This window comes from Felis catus, chromosome D1, assembly GCF_018350175.1.
Source record: "Felis catus isolate Fca126 chromosome D1, F.catus_Fca126_mat1.0, whole genome shotgun sequence".
In the NCBI taxonomy this organism is placed as follows: Eukaryota; Metazoa; Chordata; class Mammalia; order Carnivora; family Felidae; genus Felis; species Felis catus.
In genome coordinates, this window is record NC_058377.1 from 21992903 (window position 1) to 22012884 (window position 19982).

At 42.2% G+C, this 19982-nt stretch overlaps 1 protein-coding gene across 10 annotated transcripts in view; it reads left to right on the forward strand.

Moving 5' to 3' along the window:
• The window catches only part of CCDC15 (coiled-coil domain containing 15), a 96109-nt gene that overhangs the window by 53236 nt on the left and 22891 nt on the right, over positions 1 to 19982 (forward strand). Inside the window, exon 15 of one of the 10 annotated variants that reach the window (XM_045038493.1) lies at positions 10592 to 12963. The exons of the other annotated variants lie outside the window; for them this stretch is intronic. Coding sequence (XP_044894428.1) covers positions 10592 to 10838 — 247 coding nt within the window. The 3' untranslated portion in view covers positions 10839 to 12963. Of the gene's footprint in view, positions 1 to 10591; positions 12964 to 19982 lie in introns of those variants that run through there. 10 annotated transcript variants of the gene reach the window in all.

Here is a 19982-nt window from a genome sequence, read left to right on the forward strand (position 1 = left end):
GAGGTGGCCTTGATTAGCTGTGAGAATCTGGATGGACTTGAGTTCCATATACAATACAACTACTGAGTCTCTTGTACTTTTCCAGTGCCTGATCTTTCAGCCTTTGTAAGACAACTTCCTGGGTTTTAGTATATGCCTGTGTTAATCTAACTAAAAGGAAGGCCATAATTCCCCTGGAGTAAATAGCCTGCCACAAATGGATAGAAGCCCAGAATTTTCAGCAGTCCATGCTTTATTGAAGAGGTATGGGTGTGAATTGGCCTCATACTACTGTTCAGAAAACAACAGCTCTTTTGTTTCAAATTAATTTTTAGCGGTTGACATTATCAACGTATAAGGTTTAGTCTTGAATCTGTTATATTTTTTTTAACAAAAGCTCATTACTTAGATTTTCATTTTTTTTTCCATGAGCTACTTATTTCCTCTCTACTTGTAGGTGGATTAAAAAAATAAATATAATTAATGTTCAATTAACTGCACATATTTAAAGTACAAACTTTGATGCTTTGACATGTATATACATGAAACCATTACCATAGTCAAGACAGTGACCATATTATCATCCCCAAAAGTTTACTCATGCCCCTGGTAGTCCCACTTTTCTTTTGCTCCCTGTCTCTACCTCCCTAGGCAACCACCCACTGGTTTCCTTTCTGTCAATATTTGGTTTGGAGATAGCTTGGATACAAAGTAGCCAACAAGAAAGAGGAATGTTGCTCAGAAGGGGTACTATGCAGGGCATATAAAGGCACTCCTCCCAGGGACAGGGGGACTAGGAGTGAGGAAGTGCCCTTCAGTCCCTGGATCATTATCTTCTGATATCACTCTTTGGTCACAAGACAGTCATAGGATACCTTTTTCCATGGTCAGCATTCTTTAGGGTACCTGAAAAATAGAAATATTTGCTCAAGCTGACTCTAAATTGTTACTTCTGTGTAAACTGTTTCTTTTGTTTTTGCTCAAACAACCTTTATTCTCTAACAGTTGTTACTGCTTGTTTGTTCTCTTGCCCAGAAGGAGGTATCTGTCTTTAAGCATATGAAAACTTAACTGGCCTTAGACCAGTGACTTTATAGGAATTAGATTCCTCTTATTTTTCCTATACTGCCTCATTACAACATGTACTCTTGTGCCCAGCTCCTTTTACTCAGCATAATTATTTTTAGATTCATCCTTGCTGTAGTATCAAGACTGATTCCTTTTTGTTATACAATAGTATTCTATTTTATAGATATACCACACCATCCATTCATAGCTTGATGGACATTTGGGTTGTTTCCAGTTTAGGGCTACTAGAAAAAAGACTGCAATGAACATTCATGTACAAGTCTTTGGAAATATGTTACCTTTTCTCTTGGGAGTGTAGCTGGGAGTAGAATGGTTGGATCATATGGTAAGTTTATATTTAAATTTTTAAAGAAACTGTCATACTGGTTTCCAAAGTGGTTGTGCCATTTAATTTTACCACCAGCAGTGTAAGAGAGTTCAAGTTTTTACATCTTCACCAATACTTGGTATTTGGTATAGTCAGTCTTTTATTTTAACCATTTGAATAGGTGTGTTATGGTATTGCATTGTGGTTTTAGTTTGCATTTCCTATACATCTGAAGGTGTTGAGCATCTTTTCAAGTATTTATTTGCCATCTGTATATCATTTTTGGTAACATTTCTGTTCAAACCCAAAGTTTTTGAGTTGTCTTACTGAGTTTTAAGACTTCTTTAGTATAATCTAGATACAAGTCTTTTTTATCAGATATATGCTTTGCAAAGATTTTCTCCCATACCGTGGTTTGTCTTTTTATCTTGACATCGTCTTTCAAAGAGCAGAATAAATTTTGATGAATACCTGTTTTTCAGTTTGTTCCTTAATAGATTATGTTTTTGGTGTTATATTTAAGAAATCGTTGCCTAACCCAAGGTCATAATTTTTTTTTTTTTTTGCTTTCTTCTGGAAAGATGATCACTTTAAGGTTTTATATTTAGATTTGTAATTTAGTTTGAGTTCACACTTTCATATATGGTGTGAAGTTATTTTTTGCATGTGGATATCAATTTGTCAAAAAGGCTATCCTTTCTCCACTGCATTGCCTTGTGCCTATGTCAACAATCAGTTGTACAACAAATGGAAGGGAAAATTAATAAGTTGGACTTCATTAAATTAAAACCATCAAGAAAGTAGAAAACAGCTACAGAATGGGAGAAAATATTTGCAAATCATATATCTAATAAGGGACTTGTATTCAGAATATTTAAAGAACTCTTACAACTCAGTAATAAAAGGACAATCCCAATTAAATTAAAAAGGATTTAAATAGACATTTCTCCCAGGCAAACATACAAATGGCTAATAAGCACTTAAAAGGATGCTCAACCTCAAGAGTTATTGGGAAATGCAAATCAAAACCTCACACCCACGAGCATGGCTGTTATAAAAACAGCAAATACCAACAAGTGTTGATAAGAATATGGAGGAATTAGAATTCCCATACATTGTTGGTGGGGAATGTCAACTGGTACAGTTGTTTTTGGAAAACAGTTTAGCAGTTCCTCGAAAGGTTCAACAGACTTACCATATGACTCAGCAGCTCCACTCCTGGATATATAACCAAGAGAACTGGAAATGCACATCCACACAGAAACCTGCACACATGTTCGTGGCGGCATTATTCATAATAGCCAGGAAGTAGAAGCAGCCCGCGTGACCAAAAACTGATGAATAGAGAAATAAAGTGTGGTATATCTATACAGTGGAATATCAGCAATAAAAAGGAATAAGCACTGATTCAGGCTACAACATGTAGGGCTTTGAAAACATTATGCCAGGTGAAAGAAGCCAGTCACAAAGGCTGCATATTGTATGATCCCAGTTATATGAAATGTCTAGAACAGGCAAATCTATAGTCTCTATAGATTTGGGAAGGAGGGGATGGAGAGTGACTGCTAACGAATACAGAGTTTCTTTCCAATATAAGATTTCTTTTGGGAGCGATGAACAGGTTCTCATATTACTGTGATGGTGAGCGGTATGGCATTCAAATTTTATCTTAGTAAAGGTGTTTAAAAAATGAGCTTTCCATATATGTGTTGGTTTATTTCTGGACTTGCTCTTCTTTTCTGCTGATCTATTTGTCTAAGTACAAATACCATGCAGTTTTGATTAGTGTAGTTTTATAACAATGCTTGAAATCACATAGTGATAGCCCTCTGGTTTTTTTCCCCAGAGCTGTCTTGGCTCGTCTAGGCCCTTTGCATTTCCATGTGAATTTTAATCTTTGTTTATTTTTGAGACATACAGAGACAGAGTGTGAGCAGGGGTGGAACAGAGAGAGAGGGAGACACAGAATCCGAAGCAGGCTCCGGGCTCTGAGCTGTCAGCACAGAGCCTGATGCGGGACTCAAATCCATGAACCGTGAAATCATGACCTGAGCCAAAGTCGGATGCTCAACCAACTGAGCCATCCAGGCACCCCTGCATTTCCATATGAATTGTAAAATAATTTTGTCAATTCATACAAAAAGCCTTCTTGGATTTTTTGATTGTGTTGAATCTATAGATAATTTGGGGAGAATTGACATGCTATGATACTGAGTCTTCCAACCTGTGACAAAGGTATATTTTTCCATTTATTTAGCTCTTCTTTAGTTTTTCTCAATTATGGTTTTTATTGTATAGGTCTTTCACGTCTTTTATCATATCTGTCCCTAAGTATTTCATATTTTTGTAGTGGTGTTTGGTAATGGCTTTGTAAATGGTGTTTATTTTATTTGTTTCCGATTTTTTGCTGTTGTTGCTAGTATGTAAAATGCACAATTGATTTTTGGGTATGGATCTTATATCCTGCAACCTTATTAATAAGCTTACTTATTAATTCATTGGATTTATTTACATGGTGATCATGTGTTATCTTCAAAGACACTTGTATTTCTTTCTTTAAATCTGGCTGGATGGCTTTTCTTTCTCTTTCTTGCCTGATTATACTGGCTAGAACCTTCAGTACAATGTTGAATAGAAGTGCTCAGAGTGGACAATCCTGGATCTCAGGAAAACATTTAGTCTTTCATCATTAAGTGTCATGTCAGCTGTAGTTTTTTCATGGATGCCATTTAGTTTGTTGGGAATTTTTATCAGGCATGGATGTTAGATTTCGTCAAAAATCTTTTTCTCTCTAGTGAGATGACCATAATAGTTTTTCTTTTTTAGTTTATTAATATGGGGAATAACATTGTTTGATAGTTGAATGTTAAACCAACCCTGTGTTTCTGGGGTACACCTCACTTGGTAATAATGTATAATCCTTTTTTTTTTTAATGTTTATGTATTTTTGAGAGAGAGACAGAGTGTGAGTGGGGGAGGAGCAGAGAGAGAGGGAGATACAAAATCTGAAGCAGGCTCCATCCAGGCTCCCAGCTGTCAGCACAGAGCCTGACGCAGGGTTCGAACCCACAAACCGTAACATCATGACCTGAGCCAAAGTCAGGTGCTCAACTGACTGAGCCACCCAGGTACCCCACTGTATAGTCCTTTTAATATATTGCTTGATTAGATTTGCTGAGAATTTTGTTCAGAATTTACGTCTGTGTTCTAAGAGATGCTGGCTTATACTTTCCTTGTAATATCTTTGATTAGTTTTCATTTCAGAGGCTGATAGAATGGGTTGGGAAGTATTCTCTCCAGTTTTGTTTTGTTTTGTTTTGGAAGAGTTTATGCAGAATAGGTATTATTTCTATCTTGAATGTTTGGTAGAATTTGCCAATGAATCCATCTGACTCTAGGCTTTTCATTGTGGAAAGGTTATTTTTTTTTAATTTTTTTTTAATGTTTATTTATTTTTGAGACAGGGAGAGAGCATGAACAGGGGAGGGTCAGAGAGAGGGAGACACAGAATCTGAAGTAGGCTCCAGGCTCTGAGCTGTCAGCACAGAGCCCAACGCGGGGCTAGAACTCACGGACCGCGAGATCATGGCCTGAGCCGAAGTCGGCCACTTAACCGACTGAGCCACCCAGGCGCCCCTGTGGAAAGGTTATTAACAACCTTTTCACTGTTGATAATAGATACAGGGCTATTTAGGCTATCTCTGTTTTCTTAAGTAAGTTTTAGTAGTTTGTGTCTTTTAACAAATTTGTCATTTCATCTAAGTTGTTAAATATTGTGGCATAACATTGTCTTTAGTGTTCTTCTATCATTCTTTTACTATCTGCAGAATCTGTAGTGATGTTGCTTCTGTTGCTCCTCTTATTTTTTATCTTAATAATTTGTTCTTTCTTTTTGTATGTGTGATCTAGGTGGCTGAAGATATATCAATTTTATAGAACTTTTCAAAGACCTAGCTTTTTCATTTTTTTTTCACTCTTCTGTTCCCCAATTTATTGATTTCTGTTTTGATCTTTATTATTTAGTCTCTTCTGCTTACTTTAGGCTTAATTTCCCTTTTTCTGGGGGGGGGGGTTCTTAATGTAGAAGAGTAGGTCATTGATTTGATACCTTTCTTCTTTTCTCATATAAAAAATTCACTACTCTAACAGCACCTGATGGATTCATTTCCATTCAGTTCCAAATACTTGCTCATGTTTCCTTTGTTTCTCTTTGATCGTGGGTTATTTAGAAGTGTATTATTTAATTTCCAAATATTTGGGGCTCCTGGGTGGCTCAGTCAGTTAAGCATCCGTTGGATTTCAGCTGAGGTCATGATGTCATAGTTTGTGAGTTCGAGCCCTGCGTTGGGCTCTGTGCTGACAGCTGGGAGCCTGGATGGAGTCTGCTTCAGATTCTGTGTCTCCCTCTCTCTCTGCCCCTCCCCCTGCTCACATCCTGTTTCTCTCTCTCTCAAAAATAAACATTAAAAAAAATTTCCAAATATGTGATTTTCAAGTTTCTCTCTCTTTTTTTTAATGTTTATTTATTTTGAGAGAGAGAGAGAGAGAGAGAGAGAGAGAGTGTGTGTGTGTGTGTGTGTGTGTGTGTGTGTGTGTGTGTGAGTGTGTGAGAGAGCTGAGGGAGGGGGCAGAAAGAGAGTGAATCTCAAGCAGGCTCCTCACTCAGCACAGAGTCCCACATGGAGCTTGATCTCACCACTTTGAGATCACCACCCAAGCTGAAATCTGGAGTTGGATACCTAACCTACTGAGCCACCCAGGCACCCCCGTCCTTGCCATTTTTATGCTTACTTACTTCATCAATAATTGAGACAGTAGTATTGAAATCTCTGTGGATTTGTCACATCTCCATATCGTTCCATCAGTCTTTGCTTCATATATTTTGAAGTTCTGTTATAAGATGTATAAATGTTTGAGGTTGTTATGTCTCTTTAATGAATTGACTCCATAATTATGAAGTGATCTTCATTATCCCTGAGAATTTTGTCTTCTCTGAAATCTACATTGTATGATATTAATATAATCACTCAGCCTTCTTTTAATTAGTGCTAGCGCAATGTATTTTTTTCCATCCTCTTATTTATTAACCAATTTGTTCCTTTATGTTTAAAGTGCATTTCTTGTCAGCAGCATATAATTAATTCTTGACTTTTTGTCAGATTTGACAATTTCTGCCTTTTAATCGGGGTGTTTCAGATCATTTACCTTTAATGTGATTATTGACAGGGTTTGATATCAGAGTGTCATATTGCCGTTTGTTTTCTATTTGTGCCATTTGCTTTTTGTTCCCCCCATTTTTTTTCTTTTTCTGCCTTCTTCTGAATTACTTTTTTGTTTTTATAATTCTGTTTGATCTCCTTTGCATGTTAGCTATAACTTTTTTTTGTTATATTATTGGTTATTCTAGGGTTTGTGGTATACATGTCTAGCTTTTCTACAGTCTACTTTCCAATGATATTATACTACTATACATATAGTATAAAAATCATAGTATAAGAATCTTGCAAGAATATACTTCCATTTCTCCTATCCCAACCTTTGTCCTATTGTTATCATGCATTTTACTTTTTTTTTTTTTTACATTTATTTATTTTTGAGAGATACAGAGACAGAGTGTGAGCGGGGGAGGGCCGGAGAGAGAAGGAGACACAGAATCGGAAGCAGGCTCCAGGCTCCGAGCTGTCAACACAGAGCCCAATATGGGGCTCGAACTCATGAACCGTGAGATCATGACCCGAGCCAAAGTCAGACGCCTAACTGACTGAGCCACCCAGGCGCCCCCATGCATTTTACTTTTATGTACAAACTACATTATTATTTTTTAAAGTCTATTATTTAAAGACACAAGAAGAATAGTTATATACATAACCTAAAGTATTATTTTGCAAAAAAAAAGATAAAGTATTATTTTGCAACCTTTAACATTGTAGTTGCTGGTATGCTGGCAATGAATTCTTTTAGCTTTTGCAGGTCTAAGAACAACTTTGTTTCATTTTTCCCTTTTATTTGTTCATTTATTTATATGACATGCTTTTAAAATTTTTTTTTAACATTTTATTTATTTTTGAGAGAGAGACAGAGCACAAGCAGGGGAGGGGCAGAGAGAGGGAGACACAGAATCCGAAGCAGGTTCCAGGCTCTGAGCTGTCAGCACAAAGCCCAACGTGGGGCTCAAACCCATGAACTGTGAGATCATGACCTAAGCTGAAGTCAGATGCTCAACCGACTGAGCCACCCAGGTGCCCTATTTAACATGCTTTTTAAAAAGTGCACAGTTTAGTAGTGTCAATAAATAAATGTTATATTCACATTGCCATGAAGCAGATCTCCAGAACTTTTTCATCTTGCAAATAGAAAACTCTGTACTGTTAAACAACTCCCCCTCAGCCCACAGCCTCTGGTAATTGACCATTCTACTTTCTATTTCTATGAATTTGACTACTTTACATCCTCGTATTAGTGTAATCATATGTTATTTGTCTTTCTGTGACTGGCTTATTTGACTTAGCATAATGTCCTTAAGATTCCCATGTTACCATATTTCTTTCCTTTTGAAAGTTGAATCATATTAACATTCTGTTGTATATAACAGCACATTTTATTTAGCTATTTATCTGTAGATGAACATGTGTTGCTTCTTAATGCCACAGTGAATATGGGTTTGCAGATATGGGTGTGCAAATACCTTGCTTTCACTTCTTTTAGATATATACTCAGAAGTGGGATTCCTAGATCATATGGTAGTTCTATTTTTAATTTTTTGAAGAATGTCCATCCTATACTCCACAGTGGTTGCTCCATTTTGCATTCCTGCCGACAGTGCACAAAGGTTTCCAATTGCTCACATCCACGCCAACACTTATTTTGTTTTTTTGATAGTACCCATCCTGATGGGTGTGAGGTGATATTTCACTGAGGTTTTGGTTTGCATTTCCTAATGATTAGCGATGTTGAGCAACTTTTACTATGCCTGATGACATTTACAGATCATCTTTGGAGAAAAATCTGTTCAAGCCTTTTATCCATTTTTAATTGGATTATTTGCTTCTTTTTGGATTATTTTTTTTCTGTGCTTTATTTGAAATAATTTCTATCATTTATGCTTTCAGATTTGGTTCTGTAACATCTAATCTGCTGGTAATCCCATCCAGTGTATTTTTAAAATTATTTTTATAGAGCAGTTTTAAGTTCACAGCAAAATTGAGAGGAAGGTACAGCAATTTTCTCATATACTCCTTGTCCCCCAACATTCAGAGCCACCTCAGTTATCAGCATACTCTACCAGCGTGACACATTTGTTACAAATGATGAACTTAAGTCCCAAAGTCCACGGTTTACATTAGGGTTCACTGTTGGTGTTGCACATTTATGGGTTGGGACAAATGTATAACGGCATGTATTTATCTTTATAACACCATACAGAGTAGTTTTACTGCCCTGGAAGTCCTGGATGCTCTGTCCATTCATCCCTCTAGCCCTGCCCTCCCGTGCTAACTTCTGGCAACCACTGATCTTTTCACGGTCTCCACTGTTTTGCTGTTTTCAGAATGTCATACACAGGTTTCCCTTGCTATCCCAAAGTAGAGCATTCCTACGAGATCTTTCATAAGCTGAAATGGCGTAAAGCTAAGAAGCAATTACCATTAATTGATACAGAAAAATTTTTCAGTGTTCCTAGACCCAAAAAAATAATCTCTCCTAAGCTTTTCTGACTCTAGAACACATCATGCTAATGGATATACAAAATAAATCAAGATGAATCACAGATGCTAACCTTCACAGCGGTGGTGGCTTGATGCTGAGATTGCTGAGTGTAGTTCCCAAGGAAGGAGCTTCGTGGTGCCACTCTCACTGCTGAGGGTACCGGCTCCCTCTGTGATGGTTCACTGCAAAACAAAAACTGAACGCTGTTTTCATTTTTCGTAAAAGCAAAAATCTTCAGATTTCTTTCAGTTAGTGAAAGTAGGTGTTAATGTAAGGCTTTTGTAAAAGCAAAGTGGAGTAACACAAACTTTTGAAAATCTGGGGATACCTGTAGTTGGGATCATACAGTATGTAGCCTTTTCATATTGCTTCTTTCAATTAGTAATATGCATTTAAGTTTCTCTATGTCTTTTCATGGCTTGGTAGCTCATTTCTTTTTACCACTGAACAATATTCCATTGTCTGGGTATATCACAGTTTATTTATCTGTTCATCTACTGAAGGACATCTTGGTTTCTTCCAAGATTTGGCAGTTATGAAAAAAGCTGCAATAAACATCCATGTGCAGGTTTTGTTTGGATATAACTTTTGAAGTCCTTTGGGTAAATACCAAGCAGTGTGACTGCCAGATTATATGGTAAGAGTAAGCTGGCTGTGCAATTTTGTATTCCTGCTAGCAGTGAGGGTTCTCTTTGCTCCACCTCCTTGTCAGCATTTGGTGTGATAGTGTTCTAGATTTTGGCTATTCTTTTTTTTTTTTTTAATTTTTTTTAATGTTTATTCATTTTTGAGGAAAGAGAGTGTGATGGGGGAGGGGCGGAGAGAGAGAGGGAGACAGAATCTGAAGCAGGTTCCAGGCTCCGAGCTGTCAGCATAGAGCCCAGCGTGGAGCTTGAACCCATAAACTGTGAGATCATGACCTGAGTCGAGGTCAGATGTTTAACCAACTCAGCCACCCAGGCGCCCCTAGATTTTGGCTATTTTAATAGCTGTGCAGTGGTATCTCATTGTTTTATTTTGCATTTCCCTCATAGCATACGATGCCGCATTTTTTAACATATTTGTTTGCCATCTGTACAGTTTACCCTTGAACAATGTAGGGGTTAGGTATACTGATGCCCTGCACAGTTGAAAATTTGCATATGACTTTGGACTCCCTCAAACTTAACTACAAATAGCCTAATGTTGACTGGAAGCCTTACTGGTGACATAAATGGTTGATTAGCACATATTTTGTGCGTTTTGTGTATCATATACTGTATTCTTACAATACAGTAAGTTAGAGGAGAGAAAATATTATTAAGGAAATCATAAGGAAGAGAAAATACATTTATAGTACTGGACTGTATTGAAAAGAATCCATGTATAAATGGATCTGTGCAGTTCAAACCTGTGTTGTTCAGGGGTTGGCTGTGTATGTATATGGAGAGAAAGTGATAAAGCAGATGTGACGAGATGAGAACTGGTGAATCTAGGTGAATAGTACACATGCTCATTGTATTATTCCTTCAGGTTTTCTGTGGTTTTGAAGCTGTCCAGAGGAAAAAGTTGGGGGCAAAGGTATAGTTTGGACTCTCACCGTCAGCTCCACCATGAAGATGGCTCTCCACCACACTTGCCAGAAGAGGTCCCTAAAATCCTAGGGCTTTGCAAGAGGGAAGCAGCTGGATTACTAGGAACTGCTTTTCTAGCAGCTTCCCAGTGTGGCTGGATTCAGAGCCAGCTGATTGGGGGATGTCAGGCCACAAAGGGTGGATAGATTCAGTTTGTCTGACACTGAGATAAAAATAGGCCCTATATCTTAGATAGCCCTGCTAAGGTGCCTCCATGGATATGAGTAATGGTCAGACCCAGGGGATCAACCAGGGCTTCGAAAGCTAGACAACTGGAAAACCTGGAGCACCATGCCAAAGGTTCTTTTCCTGAATCGCCTTTTCCTACTGAGATGAGAGAATACAAAATGAAGCAGTGCTCGGAAGTCTGCTACCGTCCCAGTGGGAGCAGCCACCACTCAGGCCTGAGCGGAAGTCTGTAGGTGCTGGGCACTGTCAGCACCTGGCTGGCTGGTCTGCACAGGGTTTGCTCTGGTGGGCCATGCGGGTCCAAGTCACTGACCTTGGACCGAGAGCACCTGGGGTAAGTCCTGATCCCACACTTGTAAGCTGTGAGGCTGATTCCCATTATTCTTGTTCACAAAAAACCAGTTTTCTTCTCTCCTGCCTGCCTTCTTGATGGGCTACAAAAACTGAAAACAAACCACGAAAGGGCCTTTCAACTCCTAAAGGCCAGTGAGATATCTGTTATTATTACTTTGTAGGCACAAAACAATTAGTTTTGCAACTCAGCTAGATGGTTTTTAGGCCTCGAGTATATTTTTATTACAAGGTTGTGTGAGTGAAGTCCTTGAAACCTCTGAGGAAGCAGGATTGAGATACCTTGAGATGCTCATTTTCTCCTGAGCAAACAGAGAATGGCAGAGGATGATGCCCTTGTGATATGCCTTAACCGATGAAATAGATCCCCACAGGCAAGTGGTGACACACTCACACTGTCCAGAATGTCAGCGTCCTGTCTGAGCCAGCGCTGGCAGCTCTCTGTCAGAGTGCTGCAAAAGAGGGAAGCAGGACCTCCACTCAGTCCAGGACGTCAGCCCATCGGCCTTGGCATCTCAGGGGCAGCAGAGCAGAACTGGCAGAGTGGGACGGGAGCAATGCCTTTGGTCAGTCTTCAGGAGGAGGGGGTTGAGTTGGCAGGTATATGCTACAGAGAAAGACTTCACTCAGTGCCAGGGAGAACTTTCATGTGGCCTGTCCAAGCTGCAGTGGTTGCACAGAGCTCCCCATACTCTGACTCAGCTCCATCACCCCTCCTTGAAGAGCAGCTGGGGAAGATGCGCCATTGACCAGAGAGCTGGATCAGATGATATGCTAGGTCTCTTCCAACCTTAACAATATGAGCCACTTTTATCTAGCAGTGAATCTGAATTAATCCATGCTCTGCTTCCTAGCCATGCGATCTTGGACATGTTTATCAGGTTTCTGAGCCTTCATTTTCTTAGCTATAAAATGAGATTATCAACATCTACTCTGCTTATCTCACAAGGTTGTTTTAAGGCTCAGCAGAAATAAGCAGTGATTCCTGGTGAAATCATAAATGTTCTCACGTGACTCTCAGTACTCTGCACACAGTGCCAGGCTGACCAAGTGAGTGTCTGGACTGGCTGTCCCATGGTTCAGAGCAAGGATCACATGTGCTCAAGGGGTCAGCACTAAATCAGATTTCACTAGCCATCCTCCCTCTGTGGTTACCCCTTTGGCCATTTTTGTCTTCTTTATCCCTGTATCGGCTCTTCCCTTCTTTCTTTCCCTTATATTCATTCATCTAGTACTTTCCAAGAGGTTATTATGTCCCAGACATCTGCTGGGCCAGGGGGAGCATGTAAATTATTGCCAGTCCTGCAGATGTGGTGCAGGGAGAATACAGAGAAGGAATGAGGTCAGCAGTGCTCTTAGAGAGGTTTGTGCTGTGGGCTCACGGGGTGGCAGTCTTTGGCGGGGCAAGGCTGGAGGAAGGGAGGCTAGACAGGGGAAGTGTCACGAGGAATATGACATTTGGGCCTGTATTTGAAGAACAGATGTTGATTTTCCAAATGGAGAAGGCGAAGGGAGGGCATGAACAAAGTGCACGTGGATGTGAGTGTTAAAGCCCCATGGGCTTTGCTTCTCTGCCCCCATCCTTAACCAGCTCCTCTCCTCTGGTCAGCTCCCGCACGTAGCTTCTTTCTAAACAAAAGGATTTGAAAACTAAAGATGGTTTTTGGAAATACTGCTTGCTCATTGAGGGCTGTAAAATATTACTATGAAATAAAGACAGTAATTCTCCAACCCTGGCTATGTACCAGAATCACCTGTGGTTTGTTTTTGGTGTTGTTTTAATTCAGATTTCGTGGCTCCACCTTTCATGTATTCTGATTTAGTAAGTTTGGGGCAGGACTGCTGAAATTGATATGATATGCTTTTACACATTTGGAGGTAGAAATATTGTCACATGATCTTTGTTTTTCCAGTTCTCACTAAAAACTGCACGTGTTTTATTGCAGGAAGCTCAGTATCACCTAGTAAAGATTCTCATCTAGCTTCAGTTCTCTGATAAGCCTAAAGGCTTAGAAGTTCTAAAAAAAGTGATGGAACTGCCGTGGGTGGGGTTAGCCCAGCTTCTGTTCCCAGAGGGGATAGAATGGACGATGAGCAGTTCACTACTTATCTTCCCTGTGCCTCAATTTTCTCATCTGTGAAATGGAAACTAAAACAGTTCCCACCTCATAAGATAGTGGTGAGGACTAAAAGAGCACAGAGAACGTCATAGCACATAGTAAGTGCTCAGTAAATAATGGCTGTCGTCATGGGGGCGTCAAAGCCTACCTGGTGATTACTGGTGTGGGCTCTGGAGCCAGACTGCCCTGGCTCCCAGCCTGGTGGCTACTCTCTGTATAACCTCCACAGCTCAGTTTCCTTCTCTTTACAATAGGGCTGGTCATGACTCCCTCACAGAACTGTTATTAAATGTGATTAAATGAATGAATAAGTGCAAGGCACTGAGGTCATTGCTGGGCAAATAGCACCAGAGAAATATTAGCATTTATCATTACTTCTGCTGTGACCTCTAACTGCCTTACAGCGTCACTGTTGGGCCCTCGTCCTACCTTGTCGTCAGCTAGTGCTTGCCCGCTGCTCCTAGCAGCCTTTCAGGCCCAGCTGTGGCCCTTTGAGAAGGGACCACCACCTCCCCCTTTGCTACCTGTAGCCCACTGTACCCTGACTTGGTCTCCTAATACAGCAGTTCATGTACGCAGGCTCCTGCCAGGATGCCGGCCAGCCCTGCAGTGCTGAGTCAGGACTAGTCCCAGCTCCTGTAGCTGGTGGAGCCAAAGCCTCCATTCTCCCACCTTCTTCCCCACAGAGATCCACCCTGGGGTCCACAGCATTTCTGTGGCCATCTTGGAACCTAAAGGGTCTCGGCACGGCCCTGTCCCCAGCAAAGGTAGTCTTTTAAAGGACGTTAGGGTAATTCCTGGGGTCCCCACATCCTACTTTGTTCAAAAGGCTGCTTGCCCTTTGGTGCCACGTGATTGACCCTCATTAAGGATATTGCCCGAGATAACCAGGTGCTGACACACACTCTTCTGGTGGAACCATTGTTGGGGATTTTAAGGCGCTGTTTTGCTTCTTAGAGAAGGTGAAACCCACACATCTAATCTCTGCTTGGAATCTGTGTTATGTATAATTAAAAAAATTTTTTAAGTTTATTTGTTTTGAGAGAGAGAGTACATGCACGTGCGTGCATGAGTAGGGCAGGGGCAGGCAGAGAGGGAGAGAGAGAATCCCAAGCAGGTTCCATACAGCACAGAGCCCGACATGAGGCTCAAACTCACAAACTGTGAGATCATGACCTAAGCCCAAGCTGATGCTTAACCAAGTGAGCCACCCAGGTGCCCCTGTATTATGTATAATTTTTTTAAACCCAATGCCTGATTCTAATATCCAGCCAAGGTAGAGAATCACTGAGATAAGAAGACTGAGATGTATTGGTTGGTAAAAGTCAGCTCTACAAATTGGGAGGCAGGCTTATTTCCTGGAGGCTGCCATCCCTCGGAATATTTTGATCTAGAGTATTGGAGCTAAGTCTGTCCTTCAAGATCAGCTGACTCAGTGATTCCCTCTCCAGTGTGCAGCAGAATCACTGAGGTGGTCTGCTTATCATACAGATTCTTAAGTCTTGCTGATTCAGTAAGTCTGGGAGTCCCAAATCCTAGTGAGATGCCTAGTGGGAAGGGACCCGTGGGGAGGGTGTGGACAGAGTGGGCAGAAGGTTGCCCTTATAGTTAGCCTAAGCAGGGAGTTGTACGAGACCGGGGAGGTATCCTGGGTAGGTAGTTCTCATCAGAAGTGGAAACATAGTGCAGTTCTCAAAGTTAAATCTCAAATCTCTTGTCAAATACTGTATGCCCAGTGTGGCTAGCAGGACATATTTGCAGATGGAAGAAAATGTATGTCCAAAGTAGGAATCCCTGTATCAGAACTCTCCATGGGAGCGAGGTGAACCCCTGGGGATGCAGGCTGGGGAGACAGCTGCTGCTAGTGGGCAGCAGGGAACGGCTTGGGCCCTGATCACCTCATGGCTCCTTTCTGTCACTGGTGACCACATGAGCCCAGGGGCAAATGTTCTTCCCATCAACACATTCTCACGTGCTGCTGCCACCACTGGCTTCATTTTCCAAATGTCCAAGGATATGAGGCCGAGCAAGCCTGAATGAGGTCAGCAGGAGCTCTCCGGAATTTTTGAGAAGTTGAGCAAATGCCTGATCACACCTTGAATTCTTTGTGTGAAACCTTTAGCTCTGACCTTTCATGTCACCTTTGCCCCCGGCTCACTGCACATGGTTTTGTTTTTCAAGCAGTGCTCATTGTGAGAGGTAAAAGAATAGGTAAAAGGAAGTCAGTAATTGCAGAATTAAACCAGGCTCAAATGCTACGGCCTCCAAAGCCCACACCTCAGGAGTCACTCCCACTTCTCTGCATTCTGGCATGACCCTAATGTGTCTCCTGACCCCCAAAGGACTCACTTAGTGACAAAGAACTCAAGTCATGGGACAAGAGCCTCTGGGGTATCACCATTTCCAGTATAATGTCAGAAGACGGCCAACAAAAGTCCTTTGCTCACATGGTCATGTTTTCAAACCTCTGACTGCTTCTCAACTTTCCCTGGCCTCCTATTGGGCTAATATTTGGGAGCTGAAACAATAGCTTTACTGAAGCAATGGTGGGCAGTTCCTGGAAAGTCATGTGAATGTCTGAATTGAACCAATTTGTCAAAGACCATTTTCTGTTCATTCCTCACCTTCCTCACATCCCATGGTGAGGTAGAGTCCCCAGAGCACGATAATCCTTTCCTGAGATACAATGTAGAGGCTCCTAAGAAAATGAACAAAAGAGAGGCTAATTTTGGCTCTTCTGGGACTAAAGAAAAGAAAAACAGACAGGCAGGTCAGGTCCAGCTCAAGGAGGCCAGGGTAGGTCTTGTTTTGTAGTGCCAGGGTATCTGCTCAGATCACCAGGGGATTTGGAGAACAATGCAAGGGGGTGGAGGGTGGAGGGGGGAATGGAAACAGAGCCTTGGCCCTCCCTGGCTGTAGTGACCAAAGCCTTATCTAGGCTCTGGAGAGTACACTAAAATGACTGTCTGTGGCTTCAGACTTGAATTTTGTTTTAATGGTAAACTCCTTACCACTCCTTCCCATCTAAATTATGAATGAATTAAGATTCAGGGATTTCCTACAGACCCAGCAGTGGCTCAGGCTCTGCAGGGCTCTGTGAAGCCCTGAAAGTTGTAGGCTAACGTTGGTATGCAGCAGCACTTTTTTCTGGGGCGAGGTCCTTGGCTTTCCTCGGATTCCCAAAGGCATCTGCCTTCCAAAACCGTGCACCTCCAGGAGGAGAGTCTATCTCCCTCCTCTAGTCCCCGCCAGGCACAGCTTCTGCCCTTAATGGCAGTGCTGGTCGGGTTTCAGTGTGCAGTAGCTTTAGCTGGCTATGATGTTAAAATACAGATTCTGATTCAGTAGGTCTGGGTGGGGCTCACAAGTCTGCATTTCTAACAAACTCAAGGTGATAAGCAGCTCAAGCTGCTGTTCCCAGGATTACACTCTCAAGTGGCAAAGCTTGATGGCAAGCAATGATTCTCTCACCCCAAGCCTGGATCACGGCCATAGGCTCTTACGTGGTCTCTAGTTCACTGTGCCCGTGGCCACTGGAGTGATCTCAGTGCGCAATTCTGATCTTGTTCTTCCCCCACCTTTGCCCTTCTGTGGCCTCCCTCCCCAGCCTCTTTGTTCAGTAAAGTCACCTCAGAATCCATAAGCAAAACATTACATGATTTGTCTTCATCCTGTCTTTTCCCCCGGTGTGCCGCTCTATGAGCAATTAGTTCCGTTCATGCAGGACTACGGAAGATCAAGGACTGAGGGCAGGGGGCTGTGAATCAGATCAGTGTCTGAGCCCTGTTCCTGCCACTTACTAGCTTTGTGACCATCTGAAATCCAGTTTTTTCATACGCAGAATGGGAATAAAAATACCTACCTCATGGGAGTATCATGAGGAGCAAATGAGACATTGTATGTAAAGCATTCAGCACGGTACCCACTCATAGCCACTGCTCAGTAAGCAGTAGCTGTTGTGACTTAATCATAATATGCCCTAGAATTTCCGTTTGTCACATGATTTCCTGGTTGGATTGTTCTCCCAGTTCCCCTTTTCGGCCTGCATCAGATGCCACCCCCTCCTCAAATCCTTCCTGATCCCCCTTCCTCAGTCACCATGCAGTCTTTGACCTCACTTGTAACATTGTGGGTGATTTCTTTCTATACTCTGCCTACAATGCCCAGCATAGTTTGGGGGCACGTATTAATAGCTGTCACTAAAAAGTTTTATGAAACTGGGTTGTGTTCTTATTTTTTTTTTTTTTTAATTTTTTTAATGTTTGTTTATTTTTGAGAGAGAGACAGAGCATGAGCCGGAGAGGGGCAGAGAGAGAAGGAGACACAGATCCAAAGCAGGCTTCAGGCTCCAAGCTGTCGGCACAGAGCCCGACACAGGGCTCGAACCCATGAGCCATGAGATCATGACCTGAGGCAAAGTCAGACGCTCAACCGACTGAGCCACCCAGGCACGCCTATGTTCTTATTTCTTTTTGTCGTGTATGTATTGTACATACTTGTAATCCCTACTTCTTAACCACGATGGATATATATGTATTCTCCTTGGAGAGATTTGTTTGGTTATTTCTTTTTCACTTCCAACTAATTTAATCCTCCCCTGCCCTGACAAGTTGCAGATCTCAAGAGGGTATGAGATTAGCATGGGCATTACCTTATATTGAAGTCACTTCACTCCACAAATGTTTTTATGGGCATCTTCCATGGACCAGACACAATAAATGACAGTAGTGAAGATCATCACATTTGCTCGGCAGCAATACAGTGTGTAGCTTTCCTTTTGGAGCCTCTGGCTCCAGGACAGCTTCTGCCATCCAGGAGAGGACAGGGTCTGTGCTGAGGCCTCCCTCTGTAAGCCCCATTGTGTGCCCTCAGGGAACCCATAAATACCAGGGATGTTCTGCTGTAGACCCAGACAAGGATCCCTTGAAGCTATTTCCCAACTCTGAAGTGGTTTGGGCAGAATATTCTACTTCTCTGAAAAATCAGTCCTTTTGAGTATTTGTACTTTTATCCCAACCTCAATTCCCTAATAGTGAAGGCCCTCACCCAAGTAGACTCTAGGGCTTACAAAGATTTTTCACATACGTCAGTGAGACTGGTCTTTGTCACAGCCCTCGGAGGTAGAGTGGGGTTCTAGATCCCTATTTTTAAGTTGAGGTGGCAAAAGCTCAGAGGAAGTAAGGAATAGACCAAGGTCTTGTGGCAAGCAAATCCAACACTCGAAACCTGAATGCAGACCTGCTGACTACAGGTCTAGCAATTCTTTCTGTTGTGACTGAATCTTGGGTCTCTTAGCCAGGAAAAGATGAAGCAGGATAGCAAAACCACCCCTCTGCTATGTACTTTCAGTGCATTTCCTGAAGCTGGGAGGGCACCAGTGAGGGGACAGCTGGGGGAGATGTGGAGCTGGAGGGAGGGTGGCCCTTCTACCATGTCAGCAGGAGAGGAAGCTTGAACATAGAAGATCCCTGGCCTTCCTCCTTGACTCTGACCTCACGGACTGCAGTGGGCCTCGCAGAACTTTCTGGGCTGTTGGGAAAGGAAATGGCCTCCACCACGTGGGCCTAGGCAGGGAGGCAGCCAACAGGCATCCCCCTCAGAAGACAGGTGAGCTGAAGTGGGCGGATTTTCTTGTCATATGTGACTTTCTGTGGCTGCTTCCCATCAATTTTCCCTTTTAGCAAAGCTAAAATTTAAATTAGGCGTCTTGTGTCCAGCTTGATAGTAGCACCCGTGATTCATGAGATTGCCAAGGGGAAAGGTGACTCTCAGAAAGTCAATGTGTGATCCAACTGCCCTCCCACTCTGGAGGTGTCTCTCCATTGCTACCTTCAGGGTGCGGGATAATTTTCATTGAGACAATCCACGAGTTTCCATAGGTGGGGGAGATAGAGATTCCAGAAGTCACTTCTAGGTACTTTTCAGGGATTGGGGTTCACAAGCTTTAAGGTCCACTTCCAGCCCTGCTTCTAACTAATAAGAGTGTTTGGGCCAGTGCCTGGACCTGAGCCTCTCTGCTGAGAGCTGTAAATCATGATGGGTTAAGTGATTTCAGCTTTGATGCACATCTCCATCACCCAGGGAGCTTTTTAAACTATACCTAAGCGGGGGCCCTGCCCTCAGATCTTTATTCAGTTGGTCTGGGTGAGGCAGGGGACTGATATTTTTTACGAGGTCCCCCAGGTGATCAATAAAGGTGAAGAAACAGGATGGGTTAATCTCTGAGCTCTTCTGGAGACCTGTGGGGGAGAACTCATGTCCATCTGGTCCACATTCCACAGTTCACCATGTGGCCATTCCAGCCTTTAAACTCAAGGCCATGAAAGACCAGAAAGCACTGTACAGAGGGCCACTGGCCAAGTCCCTTATTTTAAAGTGGCAGGGGAGAATGCTTCTAGGGAGCAGTGTGTTCCAGGCACACAGGAAGGCAGGGCAAGCAGTTTGTCCAGGCATTTGGCCCCCAAGTCTGTGGTCCTGTCTTAATGCCACACAGCTCTGAAGGAAGCCCAGGAAATTACTGGAGAGCAAGGTAACACTTTTGCCCTGTTTCCCCAGTAAGCCTTTCACCTGGTGGTGCTTTGGAGTCTGGTGAATAATTACTCATTCCTTCTGCACTGAACTACATATCCA